Source organism: Cornus florida, unplaced genomic scaffold (assembly GCF_030987335.1).
Source record: "Cornus florida cultivar Cherokee Brave unplaced genomic scaffold, ASM3098733v1 CherokeeBrave_3.0.0_Hap2_Chr01, whole genome shotgun sequence".
Taxonomy (NCBI): domain Eukaryota; kingdom Viridiplantae; phylum Streptophyta; class Magnoliopsida; order Cornales; family Cornaceae; genus Cornus; species Cornus florida.
This window is the reverse complement of record NW_026775571.1, coordinates 51,275,496-51,292,873: the sequence shown is the minus strand read 5'-3', so window position 1 is coordinate 51,292,873 and position 17,378 is coordinate 51,275,496. Positions and strand designations below refer to the sequence as shown.

The 17,378-nt window shown below is 31.7% G+C and overlaps 2 protein-coding genes and 1 pseudogene across 2 annotated transcripts; 1 reads left to right on the top strand and 2 right to left on the bottom strand.

Annotated features, from left to right (window-relative positions):
- Positions 1 to 209: 209 nt before the first annotated feature.
- LOC132296647 (DNA repair protein XRCC4) lies at positions 210 to 6,147 on the bottom strand. Its single transcript, XM_059794831.1, has 5 exons — positions 5,838 to 6,147; positions 5,598 to 5,740; positions 3,511 to 3,639; positions 1,219 to 1,341; positions 210 to 743 (listed from the first exon to the last, which is right to left on the bottom strand). The coding sequence occupies exons 1-5, from the start codon at positions 5,986 to 5,988 to the stop codon at positions 498 to 500; spliced, it is 792 nt and encodes a 263-aa protein (XP_059650814.1). The 5' UTR covers positions 5,989 to 6,147; the 3' UTR covers positions 210 to 497.
- Positions 6,148 to 8,304: 2,157 nt separating this feature from the next.
- LOC132296636 (glucosamine 6-phosphate N-acetyltransferase-like) lies at positions 8,305 to 11,836 on the bottom strand. The gene is made up of 2 exons (XM_059794821.1): positions 11,587 to 11,836; positions 8,305 to 8,940 (listed from the first exon to the last, which is right to left on the bottom strand). Exon 2 carries the CDS (start codon positions 8,920 to 8,922, stop codon positions 8,452 to 8,454), a length of 471 nt encoding a protein of 156 aa, XP_059650804.1. The 5' UTR covers positions 8,923 to 8,940; positions 11,587 to 11,836; the 3' UTR covers positions 8,305 to 8,451.
- Positions 10,048 to 17,378, top strand: part of LOC132272083 (uncharacterized) — a 31,080-nt pseudogene continuing 23,749 nt past the window's right edge.

Here is a 17,378-nt window from a genome sequence, read left to right as displayed (position 1 = left end):
AAATGTTCATTGACACCGCCTCCAATCCTCTTCACCATCTGATGAAAGAAAAATCATAAATGCTCGTGTCTGTGTGTGTGAGAGAGAGAAATTTACCATATTCGTTTCGTTTCATTTCATTTTCTCTACCAACCAACAAAGCAAGAAAACATGTTCAAATTTTGAATAGTAGAAAATCTATCAAATTTGGAACAAGAAAAACTCAAATCTGAAAAAAGAAAACTCAATCGTTAAACTCCAAAGAGAACTCTGCTCTTTTACATGGGCCACGTAATAAATTTGAAAGAAAAATAGGATCTGTCAGATGTCCAAGAACTTACATTAGAGTCTACGAATATATTTTCTTGAAACTAATTGGAGGCAAGTTTTGATTGTTCCGTAAATTCTTCTGTACAAGAAAAGAAAAGAAAAGAAAGGAAGTACAAGAAAAGAGAAGAGAAGGAAAAAAGAGAGACAGAAAGGGGCAGCAATGAACTCAAACTTGGCTAGTGAGACGTCTAATTGCGTGAAATCCTCTTTCGCCCGCGAGGTTTACTTGCTCGAACACCCTTTGAAGTGCTGGTAAGATTCTTCTCAGGTTCTTCCTCGCTTTTGTCATCATCACTTCCACCATCAAAACTCTCAGTTCTATCTGTGGACTCTTGCTCCTCTTCTTCTGCCAATTTTCCAGAAGTTTGCTGCTTCGAAAGCTGGTTTCGGAGCTCTCTGAGTTTCGTCTTCTTTGAATTCAAGACCCCGAGAAACTAGAAACAAAAGAAAAGGCCATGTCATCCATCATGGTGGAGAAGAAATGCAAGAAAACGAAAGAATAATATAATCGAAGTATGTATAAAAAAAAATTCATCCAGTCAAGAACCAAAAAGAAATAGAAAAAGGCATACTCAAAGAAGGAAGCATATTTTAAAGTTGTGGCACATGTGGGTGGAATCGAAATCAAAATCAAACTCTTCATGATGAAGCTCCTAGAAGTGCTTGTCAAATAGCTAGAAGTATCAACCGGTAAGCTATTGATAATCCGGGATTACATTTGCAGGAGGTCTTGGAGCTGCTTTTACCTGCTATGGTGAAGTCGTCGTTGTGGTCTTGTTAAGGATCCTTGTACTGTGTTGTAGGTTGGTTTTTGGTGATTTAAGAAAAGTTTACTTCGGAGAAAAAAATAATAGCAATAATAATAAGAATAAGAATACTAATGCACATTAGTTATTAGACAGAACTCACCTTTGCATATATCGCAGATTCAAATTCTTCCTTCTCATTGCTCAATTTCTCACTTTGGGCTACACACTTTTCAGCTTCCACTTTTAGCCTCTCAAATGACTGGGTTTTTCTAACGACTTCATCCTATTTTATGTTGAACAAGAGTTATAAGCTCACACAATACTACATCAACTCAAAAAAGCACGGATTTTATACAGAAAAAGACATGGCAAGAATTATAAACTTGATTTCGATGTTTTGAAACAGGAAAGGAACTTCAAATGATCAGTTTCCACAGTGAACTCACATAAGCACATTAACATACCTAAAATTTTATTAGCACATTAAGTCAATCTCTGTAATCCTAAATTTTAATAAACATATATTCTTCAGTAAACACATAATCAACACCCAATTTCTTAAGTGTATTCTCCATCTTTTTTCCAGAATCGAGAATTACAGGAGTAGTTACCCGGTTGGTAAAGTTCCTTAATGACTTCATTATGCATAGCTAGGCTAATTTGAACAAGATGTTTGGTCCCTACACAACCTTGAGCACAGATCATTAAATGAGAGTCCTTACCAATAGTGGCTAATCTAGCCTAAAGAAGAGCGGACTAAATTCAAGTATACAAAGAATGAATAATAAAATGCAGCAGCTCATTTACACCAGACCGAAATCTCATAGAACCGCAAAGATTTTCGTTTTGAATCTACACGAACAGTAACTTTTGGGGCTTCTAAATCTGATTCTCACTCGAGCAAATACCAGATCCAATGATAAGGTGTCCATGCTCAACTATCAAAACTTAACCCTTTCTTGTCATCTTAACATCTTTTATTATACTAGTAAAAGCGCATACGCTGACTTTTTACACAAGACAATGAAAAAAAGGTTTTAAATTATCAAAAGACAAAAATAGAGAGAGTAAATTAAAATTATTACCTTGCAACAAAGCATGATATTAAATACTTAAAACTATTTCAATTAAATATAAATATACATAATACATTTATCTATATGTGTGTGTCAGAAATTTAGAGAAAGGAATTCACATAAAGTAAATATGAGATAACTTATGGCTTTAGCATTGCATGGAATTAATCTACGGTCATTTGCATTCCATTCATCTTTTGATTTAGGAATTATAATATCACCATTTTCTACAACTTCCCATATATCAATATCAACACTTCTTAGAAAAGCTCTCATTTTGGTTTTCCAAAAGACATAATCATTTCCATCAAACCAAGGAGGTCTATCAATAGACTGTCCTTCTAATTGTGAGACTAAACCATTGTTGGCCATGATCGTACTCTAGACTTACTAAAGTGACAAGTCTATCATAAATATGTCATTTGTTTGTTCATTAGAAATGTATTTAATGTAATTAGTATATATTATATCTATTTAAAAATGTACATATACACCGACACACACATAAAGGGCAAATTGTAATCCAAATGAGCTACTAGAACAGACAACATACAAGGAAAACAGGAAACCAAAAAATAATAATATCATGGTGAATTGGTTATATATATTATTTCATACGATTAAGTAGGCAATCTATAATCATATAAATATACTCTATACAACTAACCCAACATAATTGTTGTGTATCACGCACAAGTCACACAACACAGTCATATATATGTTCTTCAGCTATAATTTAGGCATCCATTAAATATGCCAAAAGAAAAAAAGAAAAATAAAAGAAAAGAAAAAGGTCTGTATATTTTGCAAATCAATGTATTCCCAATGGTACCAAGTTCAAAATGATATAAGTAATTGAAATCTTTTCAAACCAAGTTAGAACTCATAAAAGAATTCAATTAAGCAAAGATTTCCATGGAAACTAAGTGCAAACTAAACTTTCAGTAAGCAAATATTTTCCACAAAAATCGAGTACAAATATGCATTCAAAACCAAATCTATTTGAAATATAACATATGCATATATAAATATACCAACGAAAATTGTACAAGAATTAGGAGAGCAAAAACCTACTTTTTCTTGGAAAATAAAAATCAACAAAACTTCACTTTTCTTCTCTTCTTCCTTTCTTTTTTTCTTTTCTTATTCTCCACGACTAAGACTTTCTTTCTAACATGAAATGTATTTCACATTATCCAAAACATCTATTCTGACGCATTGAAGCTACAATGCCGACAAATAATCAATAAATGGACAATTGCTTGAATAAGAGAAAAATGCAAATAAAATAGTAACTACCACAAAATGACCTCCAGGTAAAAAAAGTTCCATATGAATTACTTCACGTTGGACAATAAAATAACACACAATCTTACACTTAGTCGTATGTTTGCATCCATAAGGAAATCCAAGATTCCTGCTGTTGTTTTCTTACTATTAGGTGATGGCTGACATTTCCATCGCCACTCTAGCTTAGTCCCTTGCTTTTCAAATGTCCATGACAACTGCAAAACATTACACCAGAAGAAAATAACAATAATATTAACTTCTTATATAACAAATTTACTGGGATCTTATATATCAAGTTATCAACCATATTTTAAAATACATAAGCCAGTTCATCTTAGTGATATAAATGCGGACTTCATACAACTAGAGGACTTATTATAATTCTCGGACAAAGTGAATTGCTACTTCTCTTAGTAATGTAGCATCATTAGTGATTCCCAAGCTGTTTTCGTTGCCAACACAAATCCCGGTCCACTTCTATGTTATATATAGAGGCCTTTAATGTGAGGAGGTCCTGCCTAAGCCAGATATTGAAAAGGCTGAAGATAAATCTAACCTATAGTATTATTTTGCACAAATTGGCTAATAATATATCTAGATTTGCAATCCCCTCACCTGTCATTCTTGACTTCTTTTTTTTTGATAAGTTTCCTGTCATTCTTGACTTTTACCACTATACCAAGCAATAACCTCTTTCAATATTATAAATATGCAACAGAATCACAAAAATATTAGAGTCAAAGAAAATGGAGTCAAACTTTTTCTCTACTTTCTAACTTCCCATAGAGGCTTTTGATTTTAATTTCTTTTCTTGTGAAGTAGCATAAAGTTATATTTATTAACATGTCTTCAACAACAACAACAACAAAAAAGAAAGTACTTTTCCCCAACCCTTTTTGCTTAGATAACGAGTTCTCATTTGAAGAGGTCAAAATCAAAGAAAACCTTTCTTAAAAAATTTAAACTGAATGTTATGTTATGAATTAATATATATATATATATATATTGCACACACAAATACATATATTTAAAAAGACAGATAAAGGTCACAAAAAGGATTATCTTTCAACTAAAAGTAGTTATAACTGAAAATTAACTCAATAAATCATTGTTCCATGTAGCAGTGGGTTGGTTCCAGACTTCATTTGAAAGAAGCCAGAGATTTAAACTCCTTAAGGCACATGGGGTTTTGGGGGTGAAGATAGGTATCCATTGCACGTGACAGAAAACTATTCTAGCCAACTTCCTACATCTTCTCTTCTAGTATCGTTTATCTAACTTCTGAGTATATTGCTACTCATCCATCTCAACAATTATGGTCTAAGCATGCTTCTTGATTATTTGTTGCTTTTGGTCATGGAACACGGATGGCTTTAAAGAAGTTTCCTTTGATTTGATTGTTACAAGTTCATCATACATCACTAGAAATACACCCATCCACTTCATGTCTGTCCTCTGATCAACCCTTCCTTCTACTATCAACTAGAAATGGCACAGGTAAGGTCAATCTAAGTTTGCATTAGTTCAAAGCATTAAGCATGTTGAAACTATGTTGGCCAAAGTCAATGGGTCTAAGTTTAACAGCCTAGTCCTTATTTAGGATAAACTATAATTTCCCAACAAGTCCCTAAACTATTTAAGCTTCCTCAGGAGCATCCCTGTTGTCATCCAAGTTCTTCTTCGACAACTTTTAACGGCCCACAAGAACTTAAAAATTCCAAAAACTCATCTAGGATTGGATGGTGCATCCCTTGAATCTGGATGGTCGGATGGTCCCATTGGCATTTTACATGGCTTTCTAATTTAGCTAAAAAGCATCTATATTGAGACCATAAAAAGGGTTTCTTCATGGCATGTGATCACATTTAGGTTTATTTGAGACGACAAATTCATATTTCATAGCATCACTTTTGAGATGGCTTCCATATTTTAAGTCGACTCCATTGAAATTGAAATGCCATATGAAGTCTTGATGGGACCACAAAAATTCATGGAACACAGGAACATGCCCTTAATCAATTTAATGGTTTGCTCACACTGAAATTATCTCAGTACTAAATTTATATAAGAAGCTACTGAAATGAACAACAAAATAGCAACTTAATATATATATATATATATATATATATATATATATTAACTGATGACATAATTGAAGAAAAGATAAACTGACTCTTCGATGCTCTTTTCCAGCATCCGCGAAACCATAAATGGAACCAGGCTGTTGAAACCCTAGGTATCGCTCGGCCATCTCGATGTACTCGGCGACCGGTTGGTCCCACTGAGACGCTCTCTCTCTAACCTCATCCTCCGATGCTGCATAAAAATCATAGAAAAATAAACGGAATTGATCAAAATTCTACATGTATTGGATTGCGATTGGCAAATTGATTTTGGTTGGGAGAGTATGTACCTTCGCAAATCCAAGCATCGAGACCGTTGGTGATGAAAAGTTGGAAGCGAGACTCGAACCACGTACCTTTCACGAAGATCTGTTGGGTTTCTTCGAGCTCGGACTTGTTTGGGAGATCGAGTTTCAAGCATGTGTGTCTGGTTGAGTCCATGGGATGTTAAATTGTTCTCTAAGCTTTGTGATATAGAGACAGAAAGAGAGTCTTGGAGGGAAAAGATCCTGTATTGTTATTTGATTTAGGTTCCAGTTTGGTTTGGAAAGAAGTGAAAGGAATGGAAATGGAGTAATACTGATTTTTTTTAGTGACAATTCAAAAAAATCATCTCATTTTGAGATTATAGCAGTTCGATTGGGATTATTGCACATTTATTTTAATAAAAACGTGCATTTAAGTTATTGAACTGTGTTTGTTGTTTGATGAAAAATAAAATTTTACAATTTTAAATAATAGAGATTTTAGCTTTTGAATGAAATTAAAAAATTTAACTTCTAAAATTTGTAACCTTTAATTAAAACTGTATTGTGGGTAATGTGCTATATTTTTCTTTCAATAATTTTACAAAAAGTAATTTTAATTGTTATCAAATATAATAGCACGCTATTAATAAAATATTAAATACTTTAAAAAATATTCCTACCAAAAATAATTAAAAAGTACCTTGCTGTAGAACTTACCAGCCAGCCATCCAAATACATGACTCTCCCTCTCTTCTTTGCTTTATTTCAAATTTGCAATACAAAAATATATAAAATTAAAGAAAAGAAAAACACCACAGAGCTTGTGGAAAAAGAACGTCTACTTTCCTTGTTATTATTATTATTATTTTGCTTATTACTCACAAATTAATTGTTTTATTATGAAATGAGATAATAATCAAATTACATAACACCCTTTGCTCTTTTTTTTTTATTAAATGAAAAAAAAATTATATTATATATACACACACAAACAATAGAACCCCCGTCACATCACAATTTGTTTGAGAAATTTAATAAAAATTAATTTAACATTAAGTGAAATTTTACCACTAAAAAAGTGGCATTTATCGTTTTTAGTAATACTCAAATTGCATTACCAAACGCATTTAATTCAATAAGTACTTAATATGTTCAGAATTAAGTCTAAATTATGGTACCAAACTGTCCCAAGTTGGCTAAATGTGAGTCAAATGTCTAGCTAGAATAGTATTTTTTGTTTTTAGTTACTCTTTTTTGACATAATTATTATTTTTTAAGTGAGATGCTATAATTTTCGAGTGTTTTTTCTTTTTCAACGAAATTGTTAGTACAGAGATGAGAAACTCTAGAAATTCTTGTGAAAGAACCTCTTCACGCGCTATGCTTAGGGATGGCAATGGGGCGGGGAATGTCATCCCCATCCCGATCCCTAGCCTTATCCACATCATCATCCCCATTTAGAATAGCTACTCTCATTCTTGTCCCAAAATCGTTTATTAAACAGGGCGGGTGGGGATGGGACAGGTTTTGTAAAGTATTTTCATAATTATAATACGAATCTAACAAAAGAAAATAATAAAATAATTTTTATAATAATTTTTTTTTCTCTTATGCGGATAAAAAACAGGATCCAACTTCTCAATTGAAGCCTAAGATTAAAATTATTGTTGAAACATCAAAATAATAAATAGAAGTTTTCAAATAAGAATAATACAAAAGAATATTTAGTGATTGAAATAGAATAAATTATGATTTGCTTAATATATACTTGGCTAGTATTATTGAATATAAAATAAAATATAATGATAAAATTGTAATTTATCACTATAAAATGGGCCGGGCAGAGTGTCCATAACCATGCGGGCTCAAAACTATTTAATCACCTCTATAATAATTTTAAACGGGACAAAGTGAGACGGGTACCCGACGAGGAGATGGGGTATTTTGATCACCTCCAACAATGGGAATGGAGTACATAGATGCATAAAGTGAGATCTCTCATCTCTTCTCAATGGCAAACTAAATGAGTGCGCATTTTATACATATTATATATAAAATTATATTTGTTAGTACTTTATTATATTTATTTTAATTAATAAATGAGTTTTATGTCTTTGATAATTTTCACAACATAAGAACTAAGAAGTCATTTTAAACAAATAAGATTTTAAAGACCAATTGAAAAATTCGGGTGTCCGAGACATCCAAAAGCTGAGATTGTATAATTCTAAAATATTTGTATTTTAAGAATTTTCAGCAACCATTAACAGACCAGTGATTTAACAGTACTAGGCCCCTACTTCCTAAAAGGAAATTAGGGATTCGGAGGAAATATACATATTCAAATTTGAAAAGAAAATTCTAGACCAGCCTCAGTAATTCGGTCATAACTTTTGACTCGAATATCAAAATTGCACAAACTCAACGGAGAAGAGGAAGATAAAAGTAATCGTAATTAGAATTAGTAAAGAAAGATGTAATGGCATGTAATTAAGAAAAGACGTGATAGTTCATGACTGAAAGAAAGATGTAATGGCATGTAATTAAGAAAAGACGTGATAGTTCGTGAATTGAAACAATGGCCTTAAATAAAGCGAAATGAAACAATGGCCTTAAATAGAGCCAAATGAAAACATACGAACCAACCACATCATAATCATATGAAATACTTCACCATCTGAACTTCTTTCTGCTTGAAACCACATTTCTCATAAAAAGATCTGTTCTCAACACTGCAATCAAGGATCACTTTGTAACAACCCATGGAACAAGCATGATCCATGAGGAACCCAACAATTTTTTTCCCTAATTGTTTCCCCCGAGCACGGGAATCAACCACCACATCTTCAATGTGTCCAACTTTGCCGCAATTCCTCACGAACTTTTTTTCAATAAACACACTCCCGGTTGCAACAATCTTTCTGGAACAATCATCTTCAATTACACATATAAGATGGTCATCACCATATGTACTAAGCTCTTGAAATCTTTCTTGAAAGTCGTTGTCAGAGACAGAATCGCAGATAGTTAATTGTTGCAGCAGTTCGATATAACCCTTGTTTTTGTCTGTAATCTCTAATTTTCGAACTTGTAATGTGTCTTCTTCGTTGGAGTTGTTGCTCTCCATCTCTTCTTTTCTGATTTCCTGAAAAATAGAAAAAAAATAAAATATAACAGATGGCCAAACAGAGTATTAAATTGTTACAAGAAATAGAGGAACATGTTGTTTATCTACACTATCCAATAAAGTGCAATATTGTGAACAAGATTGGTAGTCTGGTCACAGATTTAAAGTCACAATTTAAAGAAAGTAAAATATATATATATATACATATATATAATAATAAATAAATAAAAAATCCAACAAAGTAGAATATAAGTGAAAGTCGTTACTTGAAATCAAAATGACAAAATAAATAGAAGGACAAAAAAATAATAAAAAGCCTAGGAAGAATCATTTGTTCTGTTATAGAAAAGATGTGGAAAGAAACAAGGTGGAAAGAAACGAGGTGGAAGAAAAGCTATAAATATAAGGACATCTTTCGTTTAGTTGAAAATTGTAATGTAAAAATTGTTTTTCACCTAATTTGTAATTCAACCAGGGATGTTCTTGTTCATTACAAAAATAACGTATTCATTCCAAATGCCTAACCTTGTAACAAGGTAAAAACTAGCCATGTTGATATTTGGATGCGATGTTAAATCTGGATTGATGACTTAAAAGATAGACAAAACATATGTAATGAAGGGAAAATTAAATTTTGGCGACCAATAAAATATATATATATATATATATATATATATATATATATATATATATATATATTTGCTTTAAAGTGACTTTATATCAAAGAAAAGATAAATAGTAACCAAACATAAAAAATAATTGCCAATTAGTAACCATTTAAAGTTAATGTCCTAAATACCCTTCTACCACAGCAACACCATCCTCTTCCACAAAATACATATACATCTATACATGTATAAGGAGTACATTACATAGAGGCATTTCATTTTCTCATTTAGGGTTCCTTCGAAAGCAATACATAAAACCCAACTCCAAAAGGAAGATTCTAAGTAAACTCCACCACCATAATCTCATCTTCTTCGTAAAGTTCAAACTCCAAAGCCTCCAATACCTTCAAAAAATGTGCATTGATTCACATCCAAAACAGTTAAAAGATACAACCAAAACTAGGATTGCTTTACAAGGTTGGGGGGTACCTTGGAACCGTTTGGGGATTTGAATCAGATGGTGACAACGTCAACGGAAATTTGGACAGTGCCATTGAATTCACAGGTGAAGAGGTCTGCTTGAAGTTGAGATCGTAATGTTTGGGGACTGGATTACATTAGGGAGTTGAAAAAGAAGCACAGGAGGGCAAAGCTTTTGAACACTGTGACAATTGATTTGATCTTTGCAGGATGAGAATAAGGTGGTGGTGGTGGAGGATGGTGGGGTTGTAGCAGAAGGGTATTCAGGACATTAATTTTAAATGGTCACTAATTGACAACTATATTTTAAGTTTGGTTACTATTTATCTTTTCTTTAGTTTTAGGTCACTATAAAACAAAATGAGAACAAGGAGATAACAACTAGCAATAGTTTATGTTATATAAATTTGAACTATAACATACCATTTAGCAAAGCAGAAAAAACTGATATCTACATTCTTCAAACTTTGGTTTGTCTAATAGAAAGACAAGAAATGAAATAATTATGAAAATATATATATCCACGAGACTGCAAAAATTATCAACTGAAAGATGTAATGATATGAAATGATCCTTGCAGAAGTACATTATTTCATAACAATTTGCAAGCAAATGAAAGAGGACTCATCCAAATTCATATTTTATGGCCCCCTCACTCCAGCTTCGAAGGCATTGTTTAGCCATCCATGGGTCTCCCTTCCCTTATGCTGCCTGAGACTTTGCAGAATCCGAAGACTAGTTGTCTCCTGGTTCCAGAAATTCAGGAGAAGCCAAGGGTCACTTAAGGCCCAGGATGTAGAAGATCCTCAAGCTCTGCAAGGCCATATCACTAAGAAAATCTCGATACAAGTCAAGGAATTACTCTTTCCCAACTGTTTTATTAATAAATATTTATTAAAAATAGGCAAAGGTTGGGGCTGGGATAGAGAGTGACTTTGTACACTATCTGACTATCTGCTTATCGTACTAGACTGACCTTCACTTCATATTTCCCCTAGATGAATAAGAATGTTTTTTTTTTTGAAAGGTAGATGAATAAGAATGTTGGCAATAGTTTTGCAATCTCATTCTCTACTCCAGTTGGTGTTTTTGTTTCGGTATTCCTGATTTATCCACATCTGGTTGGTTTTGTTGCAGCTATATTTCGATTCATTTTTTCAATAATACATAGTTTTCCTCAAAACCTTATTAGGCAACTAAATTCAAAATTCTCACAACTTTTTTTTTCTTTCTTTTTTCCAGAGGTATGTCATATTTCAGTGATGAATTATAATTCTGTAACTCAAAAACAAAAGTGTTTTAATCAACCAGGAAAGAGTAAAATTTGAGTCCGCACTATGGAAATCAACAGTTATAGATCAAGCCTCATAGAACATTTGTCTCATACAAAAGTCATACATTCACAATCATACATTCAAAATCATACACAAAAAATAAAATTAAATAAATCAAAAACAAATATAAATTAAAAATTGGGAAAATTCCCAATTTTCTCCCAACAAATTAGAAGTTTTTCACCCACCAGATCATTAAAGACCGACAACTAGAACAGAGGAAAGAGAAAATATGACCGTACCTTCAGATCTTGCGTCCGACGAAGCGCGAGAAGTGATATATTTTTTGTCCAATGGATCGATAATCTGGTCTCGTCGTGGTCCGGCGAACGTCGTCGTTGTCTCCGATGACCGACGGCTGTCGTCGATGGGTTCAAGGGTTCTTTCGTGAACGGGTTGTAGACATGAAAGCGAGGAGAGTGAATAGGACAATTGAAGATTATAGAATCCGGACCATTCTCGTACCCACGGCCATTGAAAGCAAAATACAGTAAAATAATATAAAATAAAATAAACAAGAAATTTCATTTTTTATTTTTTATTTTTTATTTTAAAGGAAGAAAGAAATAGATTGGGTTCACATTAGGGATTGTCTTTTTCCCAACTGTCTATGCCACATGAATATGGTTTATGAGTTTCTACTTTCTAATTTTAAGATGATGAATATACATACCTTTTACCTAACCATTTTTTGTAATAAAAAAATCCCCAATAAAAGTTTCCTATTTGTATAAAACTCCCTGTTTATGATTTTAAAAAAATCAAATGATAAAGCTTGAAAAAAATTCATTTGCATTTTTACTTTATGATTAAAATCATAAACCCACTATACTATTCCAAACAATTATATTACTTTCTGTAGTATCAAATGTAATAATTTTATCCCATTCTATAACGAATCTGTTAATTAGGTTGTGAAAAAAAAAAAAAAAAAAAAAAAAAAAAAATTGATGTTACTGTTTTAATTTTAATTTAAAGGTTGAAAATAGTATATATATGGACATTTTAGTCATATGGAGAGTAAGTGTAAAAACCGGTTATCTTTTTTTGTTCTTGTTTTCTTTTTCTATGTACTTCAATGCATAAAATGCCTTGTGGGGATTATGGTTCGAGTGTCCGGGACGGTTTCTCATTGTTCCAGAGTTTTTGGAAGTCATTATTTTTCGTGTTAAGGTTTATTAATTTTAGTGGGACAAGTGGCCCCGGGATAACAAACGTTTGGTTTTGGATTGAGCCAAGTGCCCACCGATACGAGCAGCCAATATTATATTTCAAATTAGAGGATGTCTCTATAATTTTGACAAATCGCGATATGTGTAATTTTTACTTTACAAAAATAAAAAGAAAAAGAAAAAGGAATATAAAAATAAATAATCTAAATAATGATATATTGGGATCATCTATAAGTATTGAACCAAAAGGATAATTAATTGTTATATTCGAATCATCACTAGTAGTACTGAGAATATATTCATAAGATTTAGTTGGCGGGAGATTCCAAGATTTAAATTTAAAAAGGATAATTGAATTTTTGAGTGATGACGACGGCCGTTCCAATACGCCAAACTAAATGTAGTGAATGTGTGATTCAAGAAAAGCCTTTTATGTCAAATTTAAATTTATAAAAATCACTACCAACACCACTACTAACGTAGCAAAAGTGAGTAGGAATCGTCCCAAGGAATTATACGTGTTGGAATTTCAACTTCGACTCTAGCGTACCAAATGATTGCAAAAGAGAGTTGGGTTGGTTGATTACTTTTAGAAAAGAATTAATTAAAATGCAATAAAAATAAAACTAAGTAGAGATAGGGATTTAAGAGATAAGAAGAGAGGACTTAGGGTGTTGGAATCACCACTAAGTTCATGTAATTAACCACTTGCTTTCCATTAATGGGGAATACATTGTTGTGAACAAAATTGGTTCGACTAGCAAAGGTGACTCAACAAGTGTATAATGTCTAAACAACATGTGAAAGGCCACAATATATCTATTGGAAGAGGAATATATTGTCTAGACAATATGTGAAGAGAACAAAATATCAAATCAAGTCATTAAACCTTTCATTAAGCTCATAGTCCAAATAATTCATAAGGATGACTTAGTTAAACATGTATTGTCTAAACATCATGTGAGAGGCCACAATATATCTATTGGGAGAGGAATAAATTGTCTAAACACATGTGAAAGATACAACATATCATAACTAATCATTAATCATTCATTAAGCTCAAAATTCCATTACACCACAATATTAGAGCATATGCTTCTTGCATTCAAAAACATGGAACATCAAAGAACAAGCATGAATTGTCTCCCCCATCTAACACTACACTACAACTACACTACTAGCATGAAAATAAACTAAGGGAGAGGTACAATCCATCAAGGAATAAGTATGAACCATCAAGAGACATAACAAGAGCATTCCATTAAGCACTAATGTCTAGCCATCACTAGATTTTCAATCAATCACACATAGACATGCAATTAATATAGAAAAACTAGTGTAGAGATCAATTCCCCAAATAATCACACATAAGACAACATGTAATTAAAATAGAGAATCAATGGAAGAATTAACCCATATGAATCATGTGAGACATAATTCCTAATTTAATCACACATAGACACGTAAATAAACTAGAGAATTAATAGGAAGAATTTGACCATGGAAATCATAGAAATATACCAAGATTCATGAAATTCACAAGGCTAGAACACTAATCACAACAATATATATAAAAATCCCCAAAAATAGAAATACAAGGGTTTAGATTACACAAGACTTAGGGCTCATCTAAGTCCTAAGTGTAGATCTAGTCAATCATGGAGGAGGTAGATGTAGTCATGGAATCAAGCTCCAAACATGGCTCCATCTTCTTCTTCCTCTTCTTCTTCTTCTTCTTTGAAGCTCTAGAGATGGAGAGATAGTGGATTTAGAGATGTGTTCTTGAGATGTGCCTCCACTTCTCTCTTTTCTTCTAACCCTAATCTCTAACTTTTCTAGAGAGAGAAATAAAAATTACAATGTAGAAAATAAAATGATAAAAAGCCTAAAAGATCCCCTTTTACAAATGGGTTGCTTCCCTTTATATAAAAGGTCCTTTTCTTAGTCACTAAGTCTAGAATATATGCCCAAAATATCTAATCCCGCAACTTTTTGGTAGGTGAACTTTTGGGCGCACACGGAAAAAGTGACAGCTTGCTGCAAGCATGTCCAGTTCGATCGATCCAACTTATTTTCGATCGATCCAACTTTTTCGATCGATCCAACTTACCATTTCGATCGATCCAACTTTTCTGATCGATCCAACTAAAAGTTCGATCGATCCAACTTTTCAGCTTTTCAGTATCAGTTTCTTTTTGCTCCAAATCAGCCTCTTTTTGCTCCGGATCATCGCTAAGACTTAGTTTGACTCCAAAAAGGCCTTAAGAACTCATTTTTAGCCCATTTTAACATTATTGACCTGAAATAGACAAAAACACAAATAAGTACTAAAACGGGTAAATAAGATAGATAAAGGTCCTAGAATACTCAAGCTTAAGGGGTTTAAATGTGTATTTTTCAGCGCTCATCAAGTGACATTGAGAAGATATTAATCTTCTATCAACTCCTATGATGACATAGAACAATGTTGTATGTAGCATGGTTCAGTATATCTATGACATGAAAATACAAGTGGGGGTATTGCAGGGTACTCTTAATAAAAATTCACGCATGTAAGGGTGAAGTGAGGTCTCTTCTATGATAATTTTAAAGGCAAGTCCTCAAAACAATAACGAATACCATAAGTTGTTCAAGGCAAAAAATGAGGTCTCTTCTATGATAATTTTGAAGGCAAGTCCTCAAAACAATAACGAATACCATAAGTTGTTCAAGGCCAAAAATGAATTAAACCATGAGAAAATGATCTGTGTCAGGCTATTAGCTATTGTCTTGATTTACACAATCAAATAGACAATTCAAGATTGGTAAGTAAGTCAGATAGTTATTCGTTAAGAAAGATTCAAGGCCAAAGGCTATTTATTTCTATGCAATAACTTTTTAACGATACTCTCTCTACTGCTTCTTCTTCTTCTTTTTCTTTTTTCTTTTTTTTCTTTTTTTAATATAGTATTTTTAATTTGTAACCAATTTTCATTCACGTGGGGATTGTTAAATGCTACTTTTGAAATAAGTGTTATCAAGCAAATTTTGGGTAAAAATAAAAGTGAGACCCACTAGTTATAAGCAAATAATAGTCAAACAACAATTAAATAATATTAATCATTGATCATATATGTAAGAAAGGTTGCACCTTTAGAATAAACAGTTACATACATATATATATATATATCTATTTACCATGTATTCTATTTCTATTTTTTATATACACTTTTTGTATTATTGTACACGCAATGTTTTGACTTTTTTTTAAAAAAATACCCTTTCGTTTTATTTTTAAAATTCCGAAAAAACAAAACAGTTTTCCTTTTTGTTGCCCTTCTTTTTTTCAAAAAAAATAAATATCAAACAGTTTTAACCCTTTAGTTGAAGACATTGTCACTTAGTTTTATTTAAAAAATTATAAAAAAATTAAACAGCTTTCCTTAAGTTCCTCTTCTTTAAAAAAAAATAATAATAAAAAAATAAAAATCAAATAGTTTATGAAAAACAAAGAAACAAATGGACGCGTCTTCCTTTTTCACGTCTACACGGCAGTTGGTGTACGAAGAACATTATATAATCCGTTGGGATCTTGCCTCTCTCATCCTCTACCATTCCATCTCTTCTTTCAACATTTTCTTTTGTCATCTAACTCAACTTTAAAGTGTACCCAAGAAAGTCAGTATTTGATTTATGCAGAGAACTTTAGGTTTATTTTGACTTAAGGTATGTTGTAATATATATTTCGTATTACTTATATTTTTGTTTTTGAGAATACAAAAAAAGTTTTTCCTATTCTGAGTCAGAATTATTCATCATGGTGTTCTTAGTATGCTTATTGTTTAATATATTTATAGATATAAATATATGCTATAATATCTGACGAGCTTGGCACATAGTATGAATTAGTAGTTATATATATATTATGTATACAAAATCAACTTCAATGGTGACATTATGACATGGATCTTTCTTAGAATCAAACTCTGATTCCTACTTTAGTTGAGCATAAATTGCTTTATATCTTAGTAGTTATCTATATTTTTGTTTTTGGTTTGCTTATCTACTTGATTTGGATTGTTGCAATATGTCTCACGCTTGAGCATAAATTGCTTTATATCTTAGTGGATTGTTGCAGTATGTCTCACGCTTGAGCATAAATTGCTTTATATCTTAGTTGTTATCTATATTTTTGTTTTTGGTTTGCTTATCTACTTGATTTGGATTGTTGCAGTATATGTGATTGTTTACTTTATTGAATATATATTTTATTGTACTTATAAAACATAATTGATTGATTGTTTCTTTCAATACGTTACTCTTGTGTTTAGAATAACTAAGTAATAGTTCTATTTGCATAAAGTATTTCCAGTTTGATTGATTATTTAGTTGGTCATTTTAAATTAGAAAAAGATTGTGCTTTGATTTATTTTTCGAAGATATCTCATTCTGAAAATTAAACAATATTTTCAGTATTATTCTTAAATGGAAAATTCATACCATGGTTTTTCTCTTCTGTTTTTTTTTTTTCTCCCCTTTTAATTGTTATTCACTCTATCCCAATTACTTCAAACTATTCTTTTTAAATTGAAAAAATTACATTCATGTAGGATTCATACAATGATTATTTTTTTTCCTTTATTATTGTTAGTAATTGAAATTCCTATCATTTGAAGCTTTCCATAATTGTTTCACTCCATCCCAATTATTCTAAAATGTTCTTTTTAAATATAAAAATAAATTCATTTCAATAGGACTCATACATGAATATTTTTTTTTCCCTTCGTTAATGATATTTTTTTTAAGTCATATCTTATAAGATAATTAACATTTCATTTAATAATATTAGGTAATCATGTATTCATTAAAAGTCGTGTCTTTTA

Excerpts from the sequence above, each read along its gene's own strand:
- LOC132296647 (XM_059794831.1), bottom strand. The coding sequence starts at position 5,988 with ATGGACTCAACCAGACACACATGCTTGAAACTCGATCTCCCAAACAAG. Across the intron at positions 5,741-5,837 it reads CGATGCTTGGATTTGCGAAG|CATCGGAGGATGAGGTTAGA; the intron begins GTACATACTCTC and ends ATTTTTATGCAG. Across the intron at positions 1,342-3,510 it reads ATGCAAACATACGACTAAGT|GATGAAGTCGTTAGAAAAAC; the intron begins GTAAGATTGTGT and ends AACATAAAATAG.
- LOC132296636 (XM_059794821.1), bottom strand. The coding sequence starts at position 8,922 with ATGGAGAGCAACAACTCCAACGAAGAAGACACATTACAAGTTCGAAAA.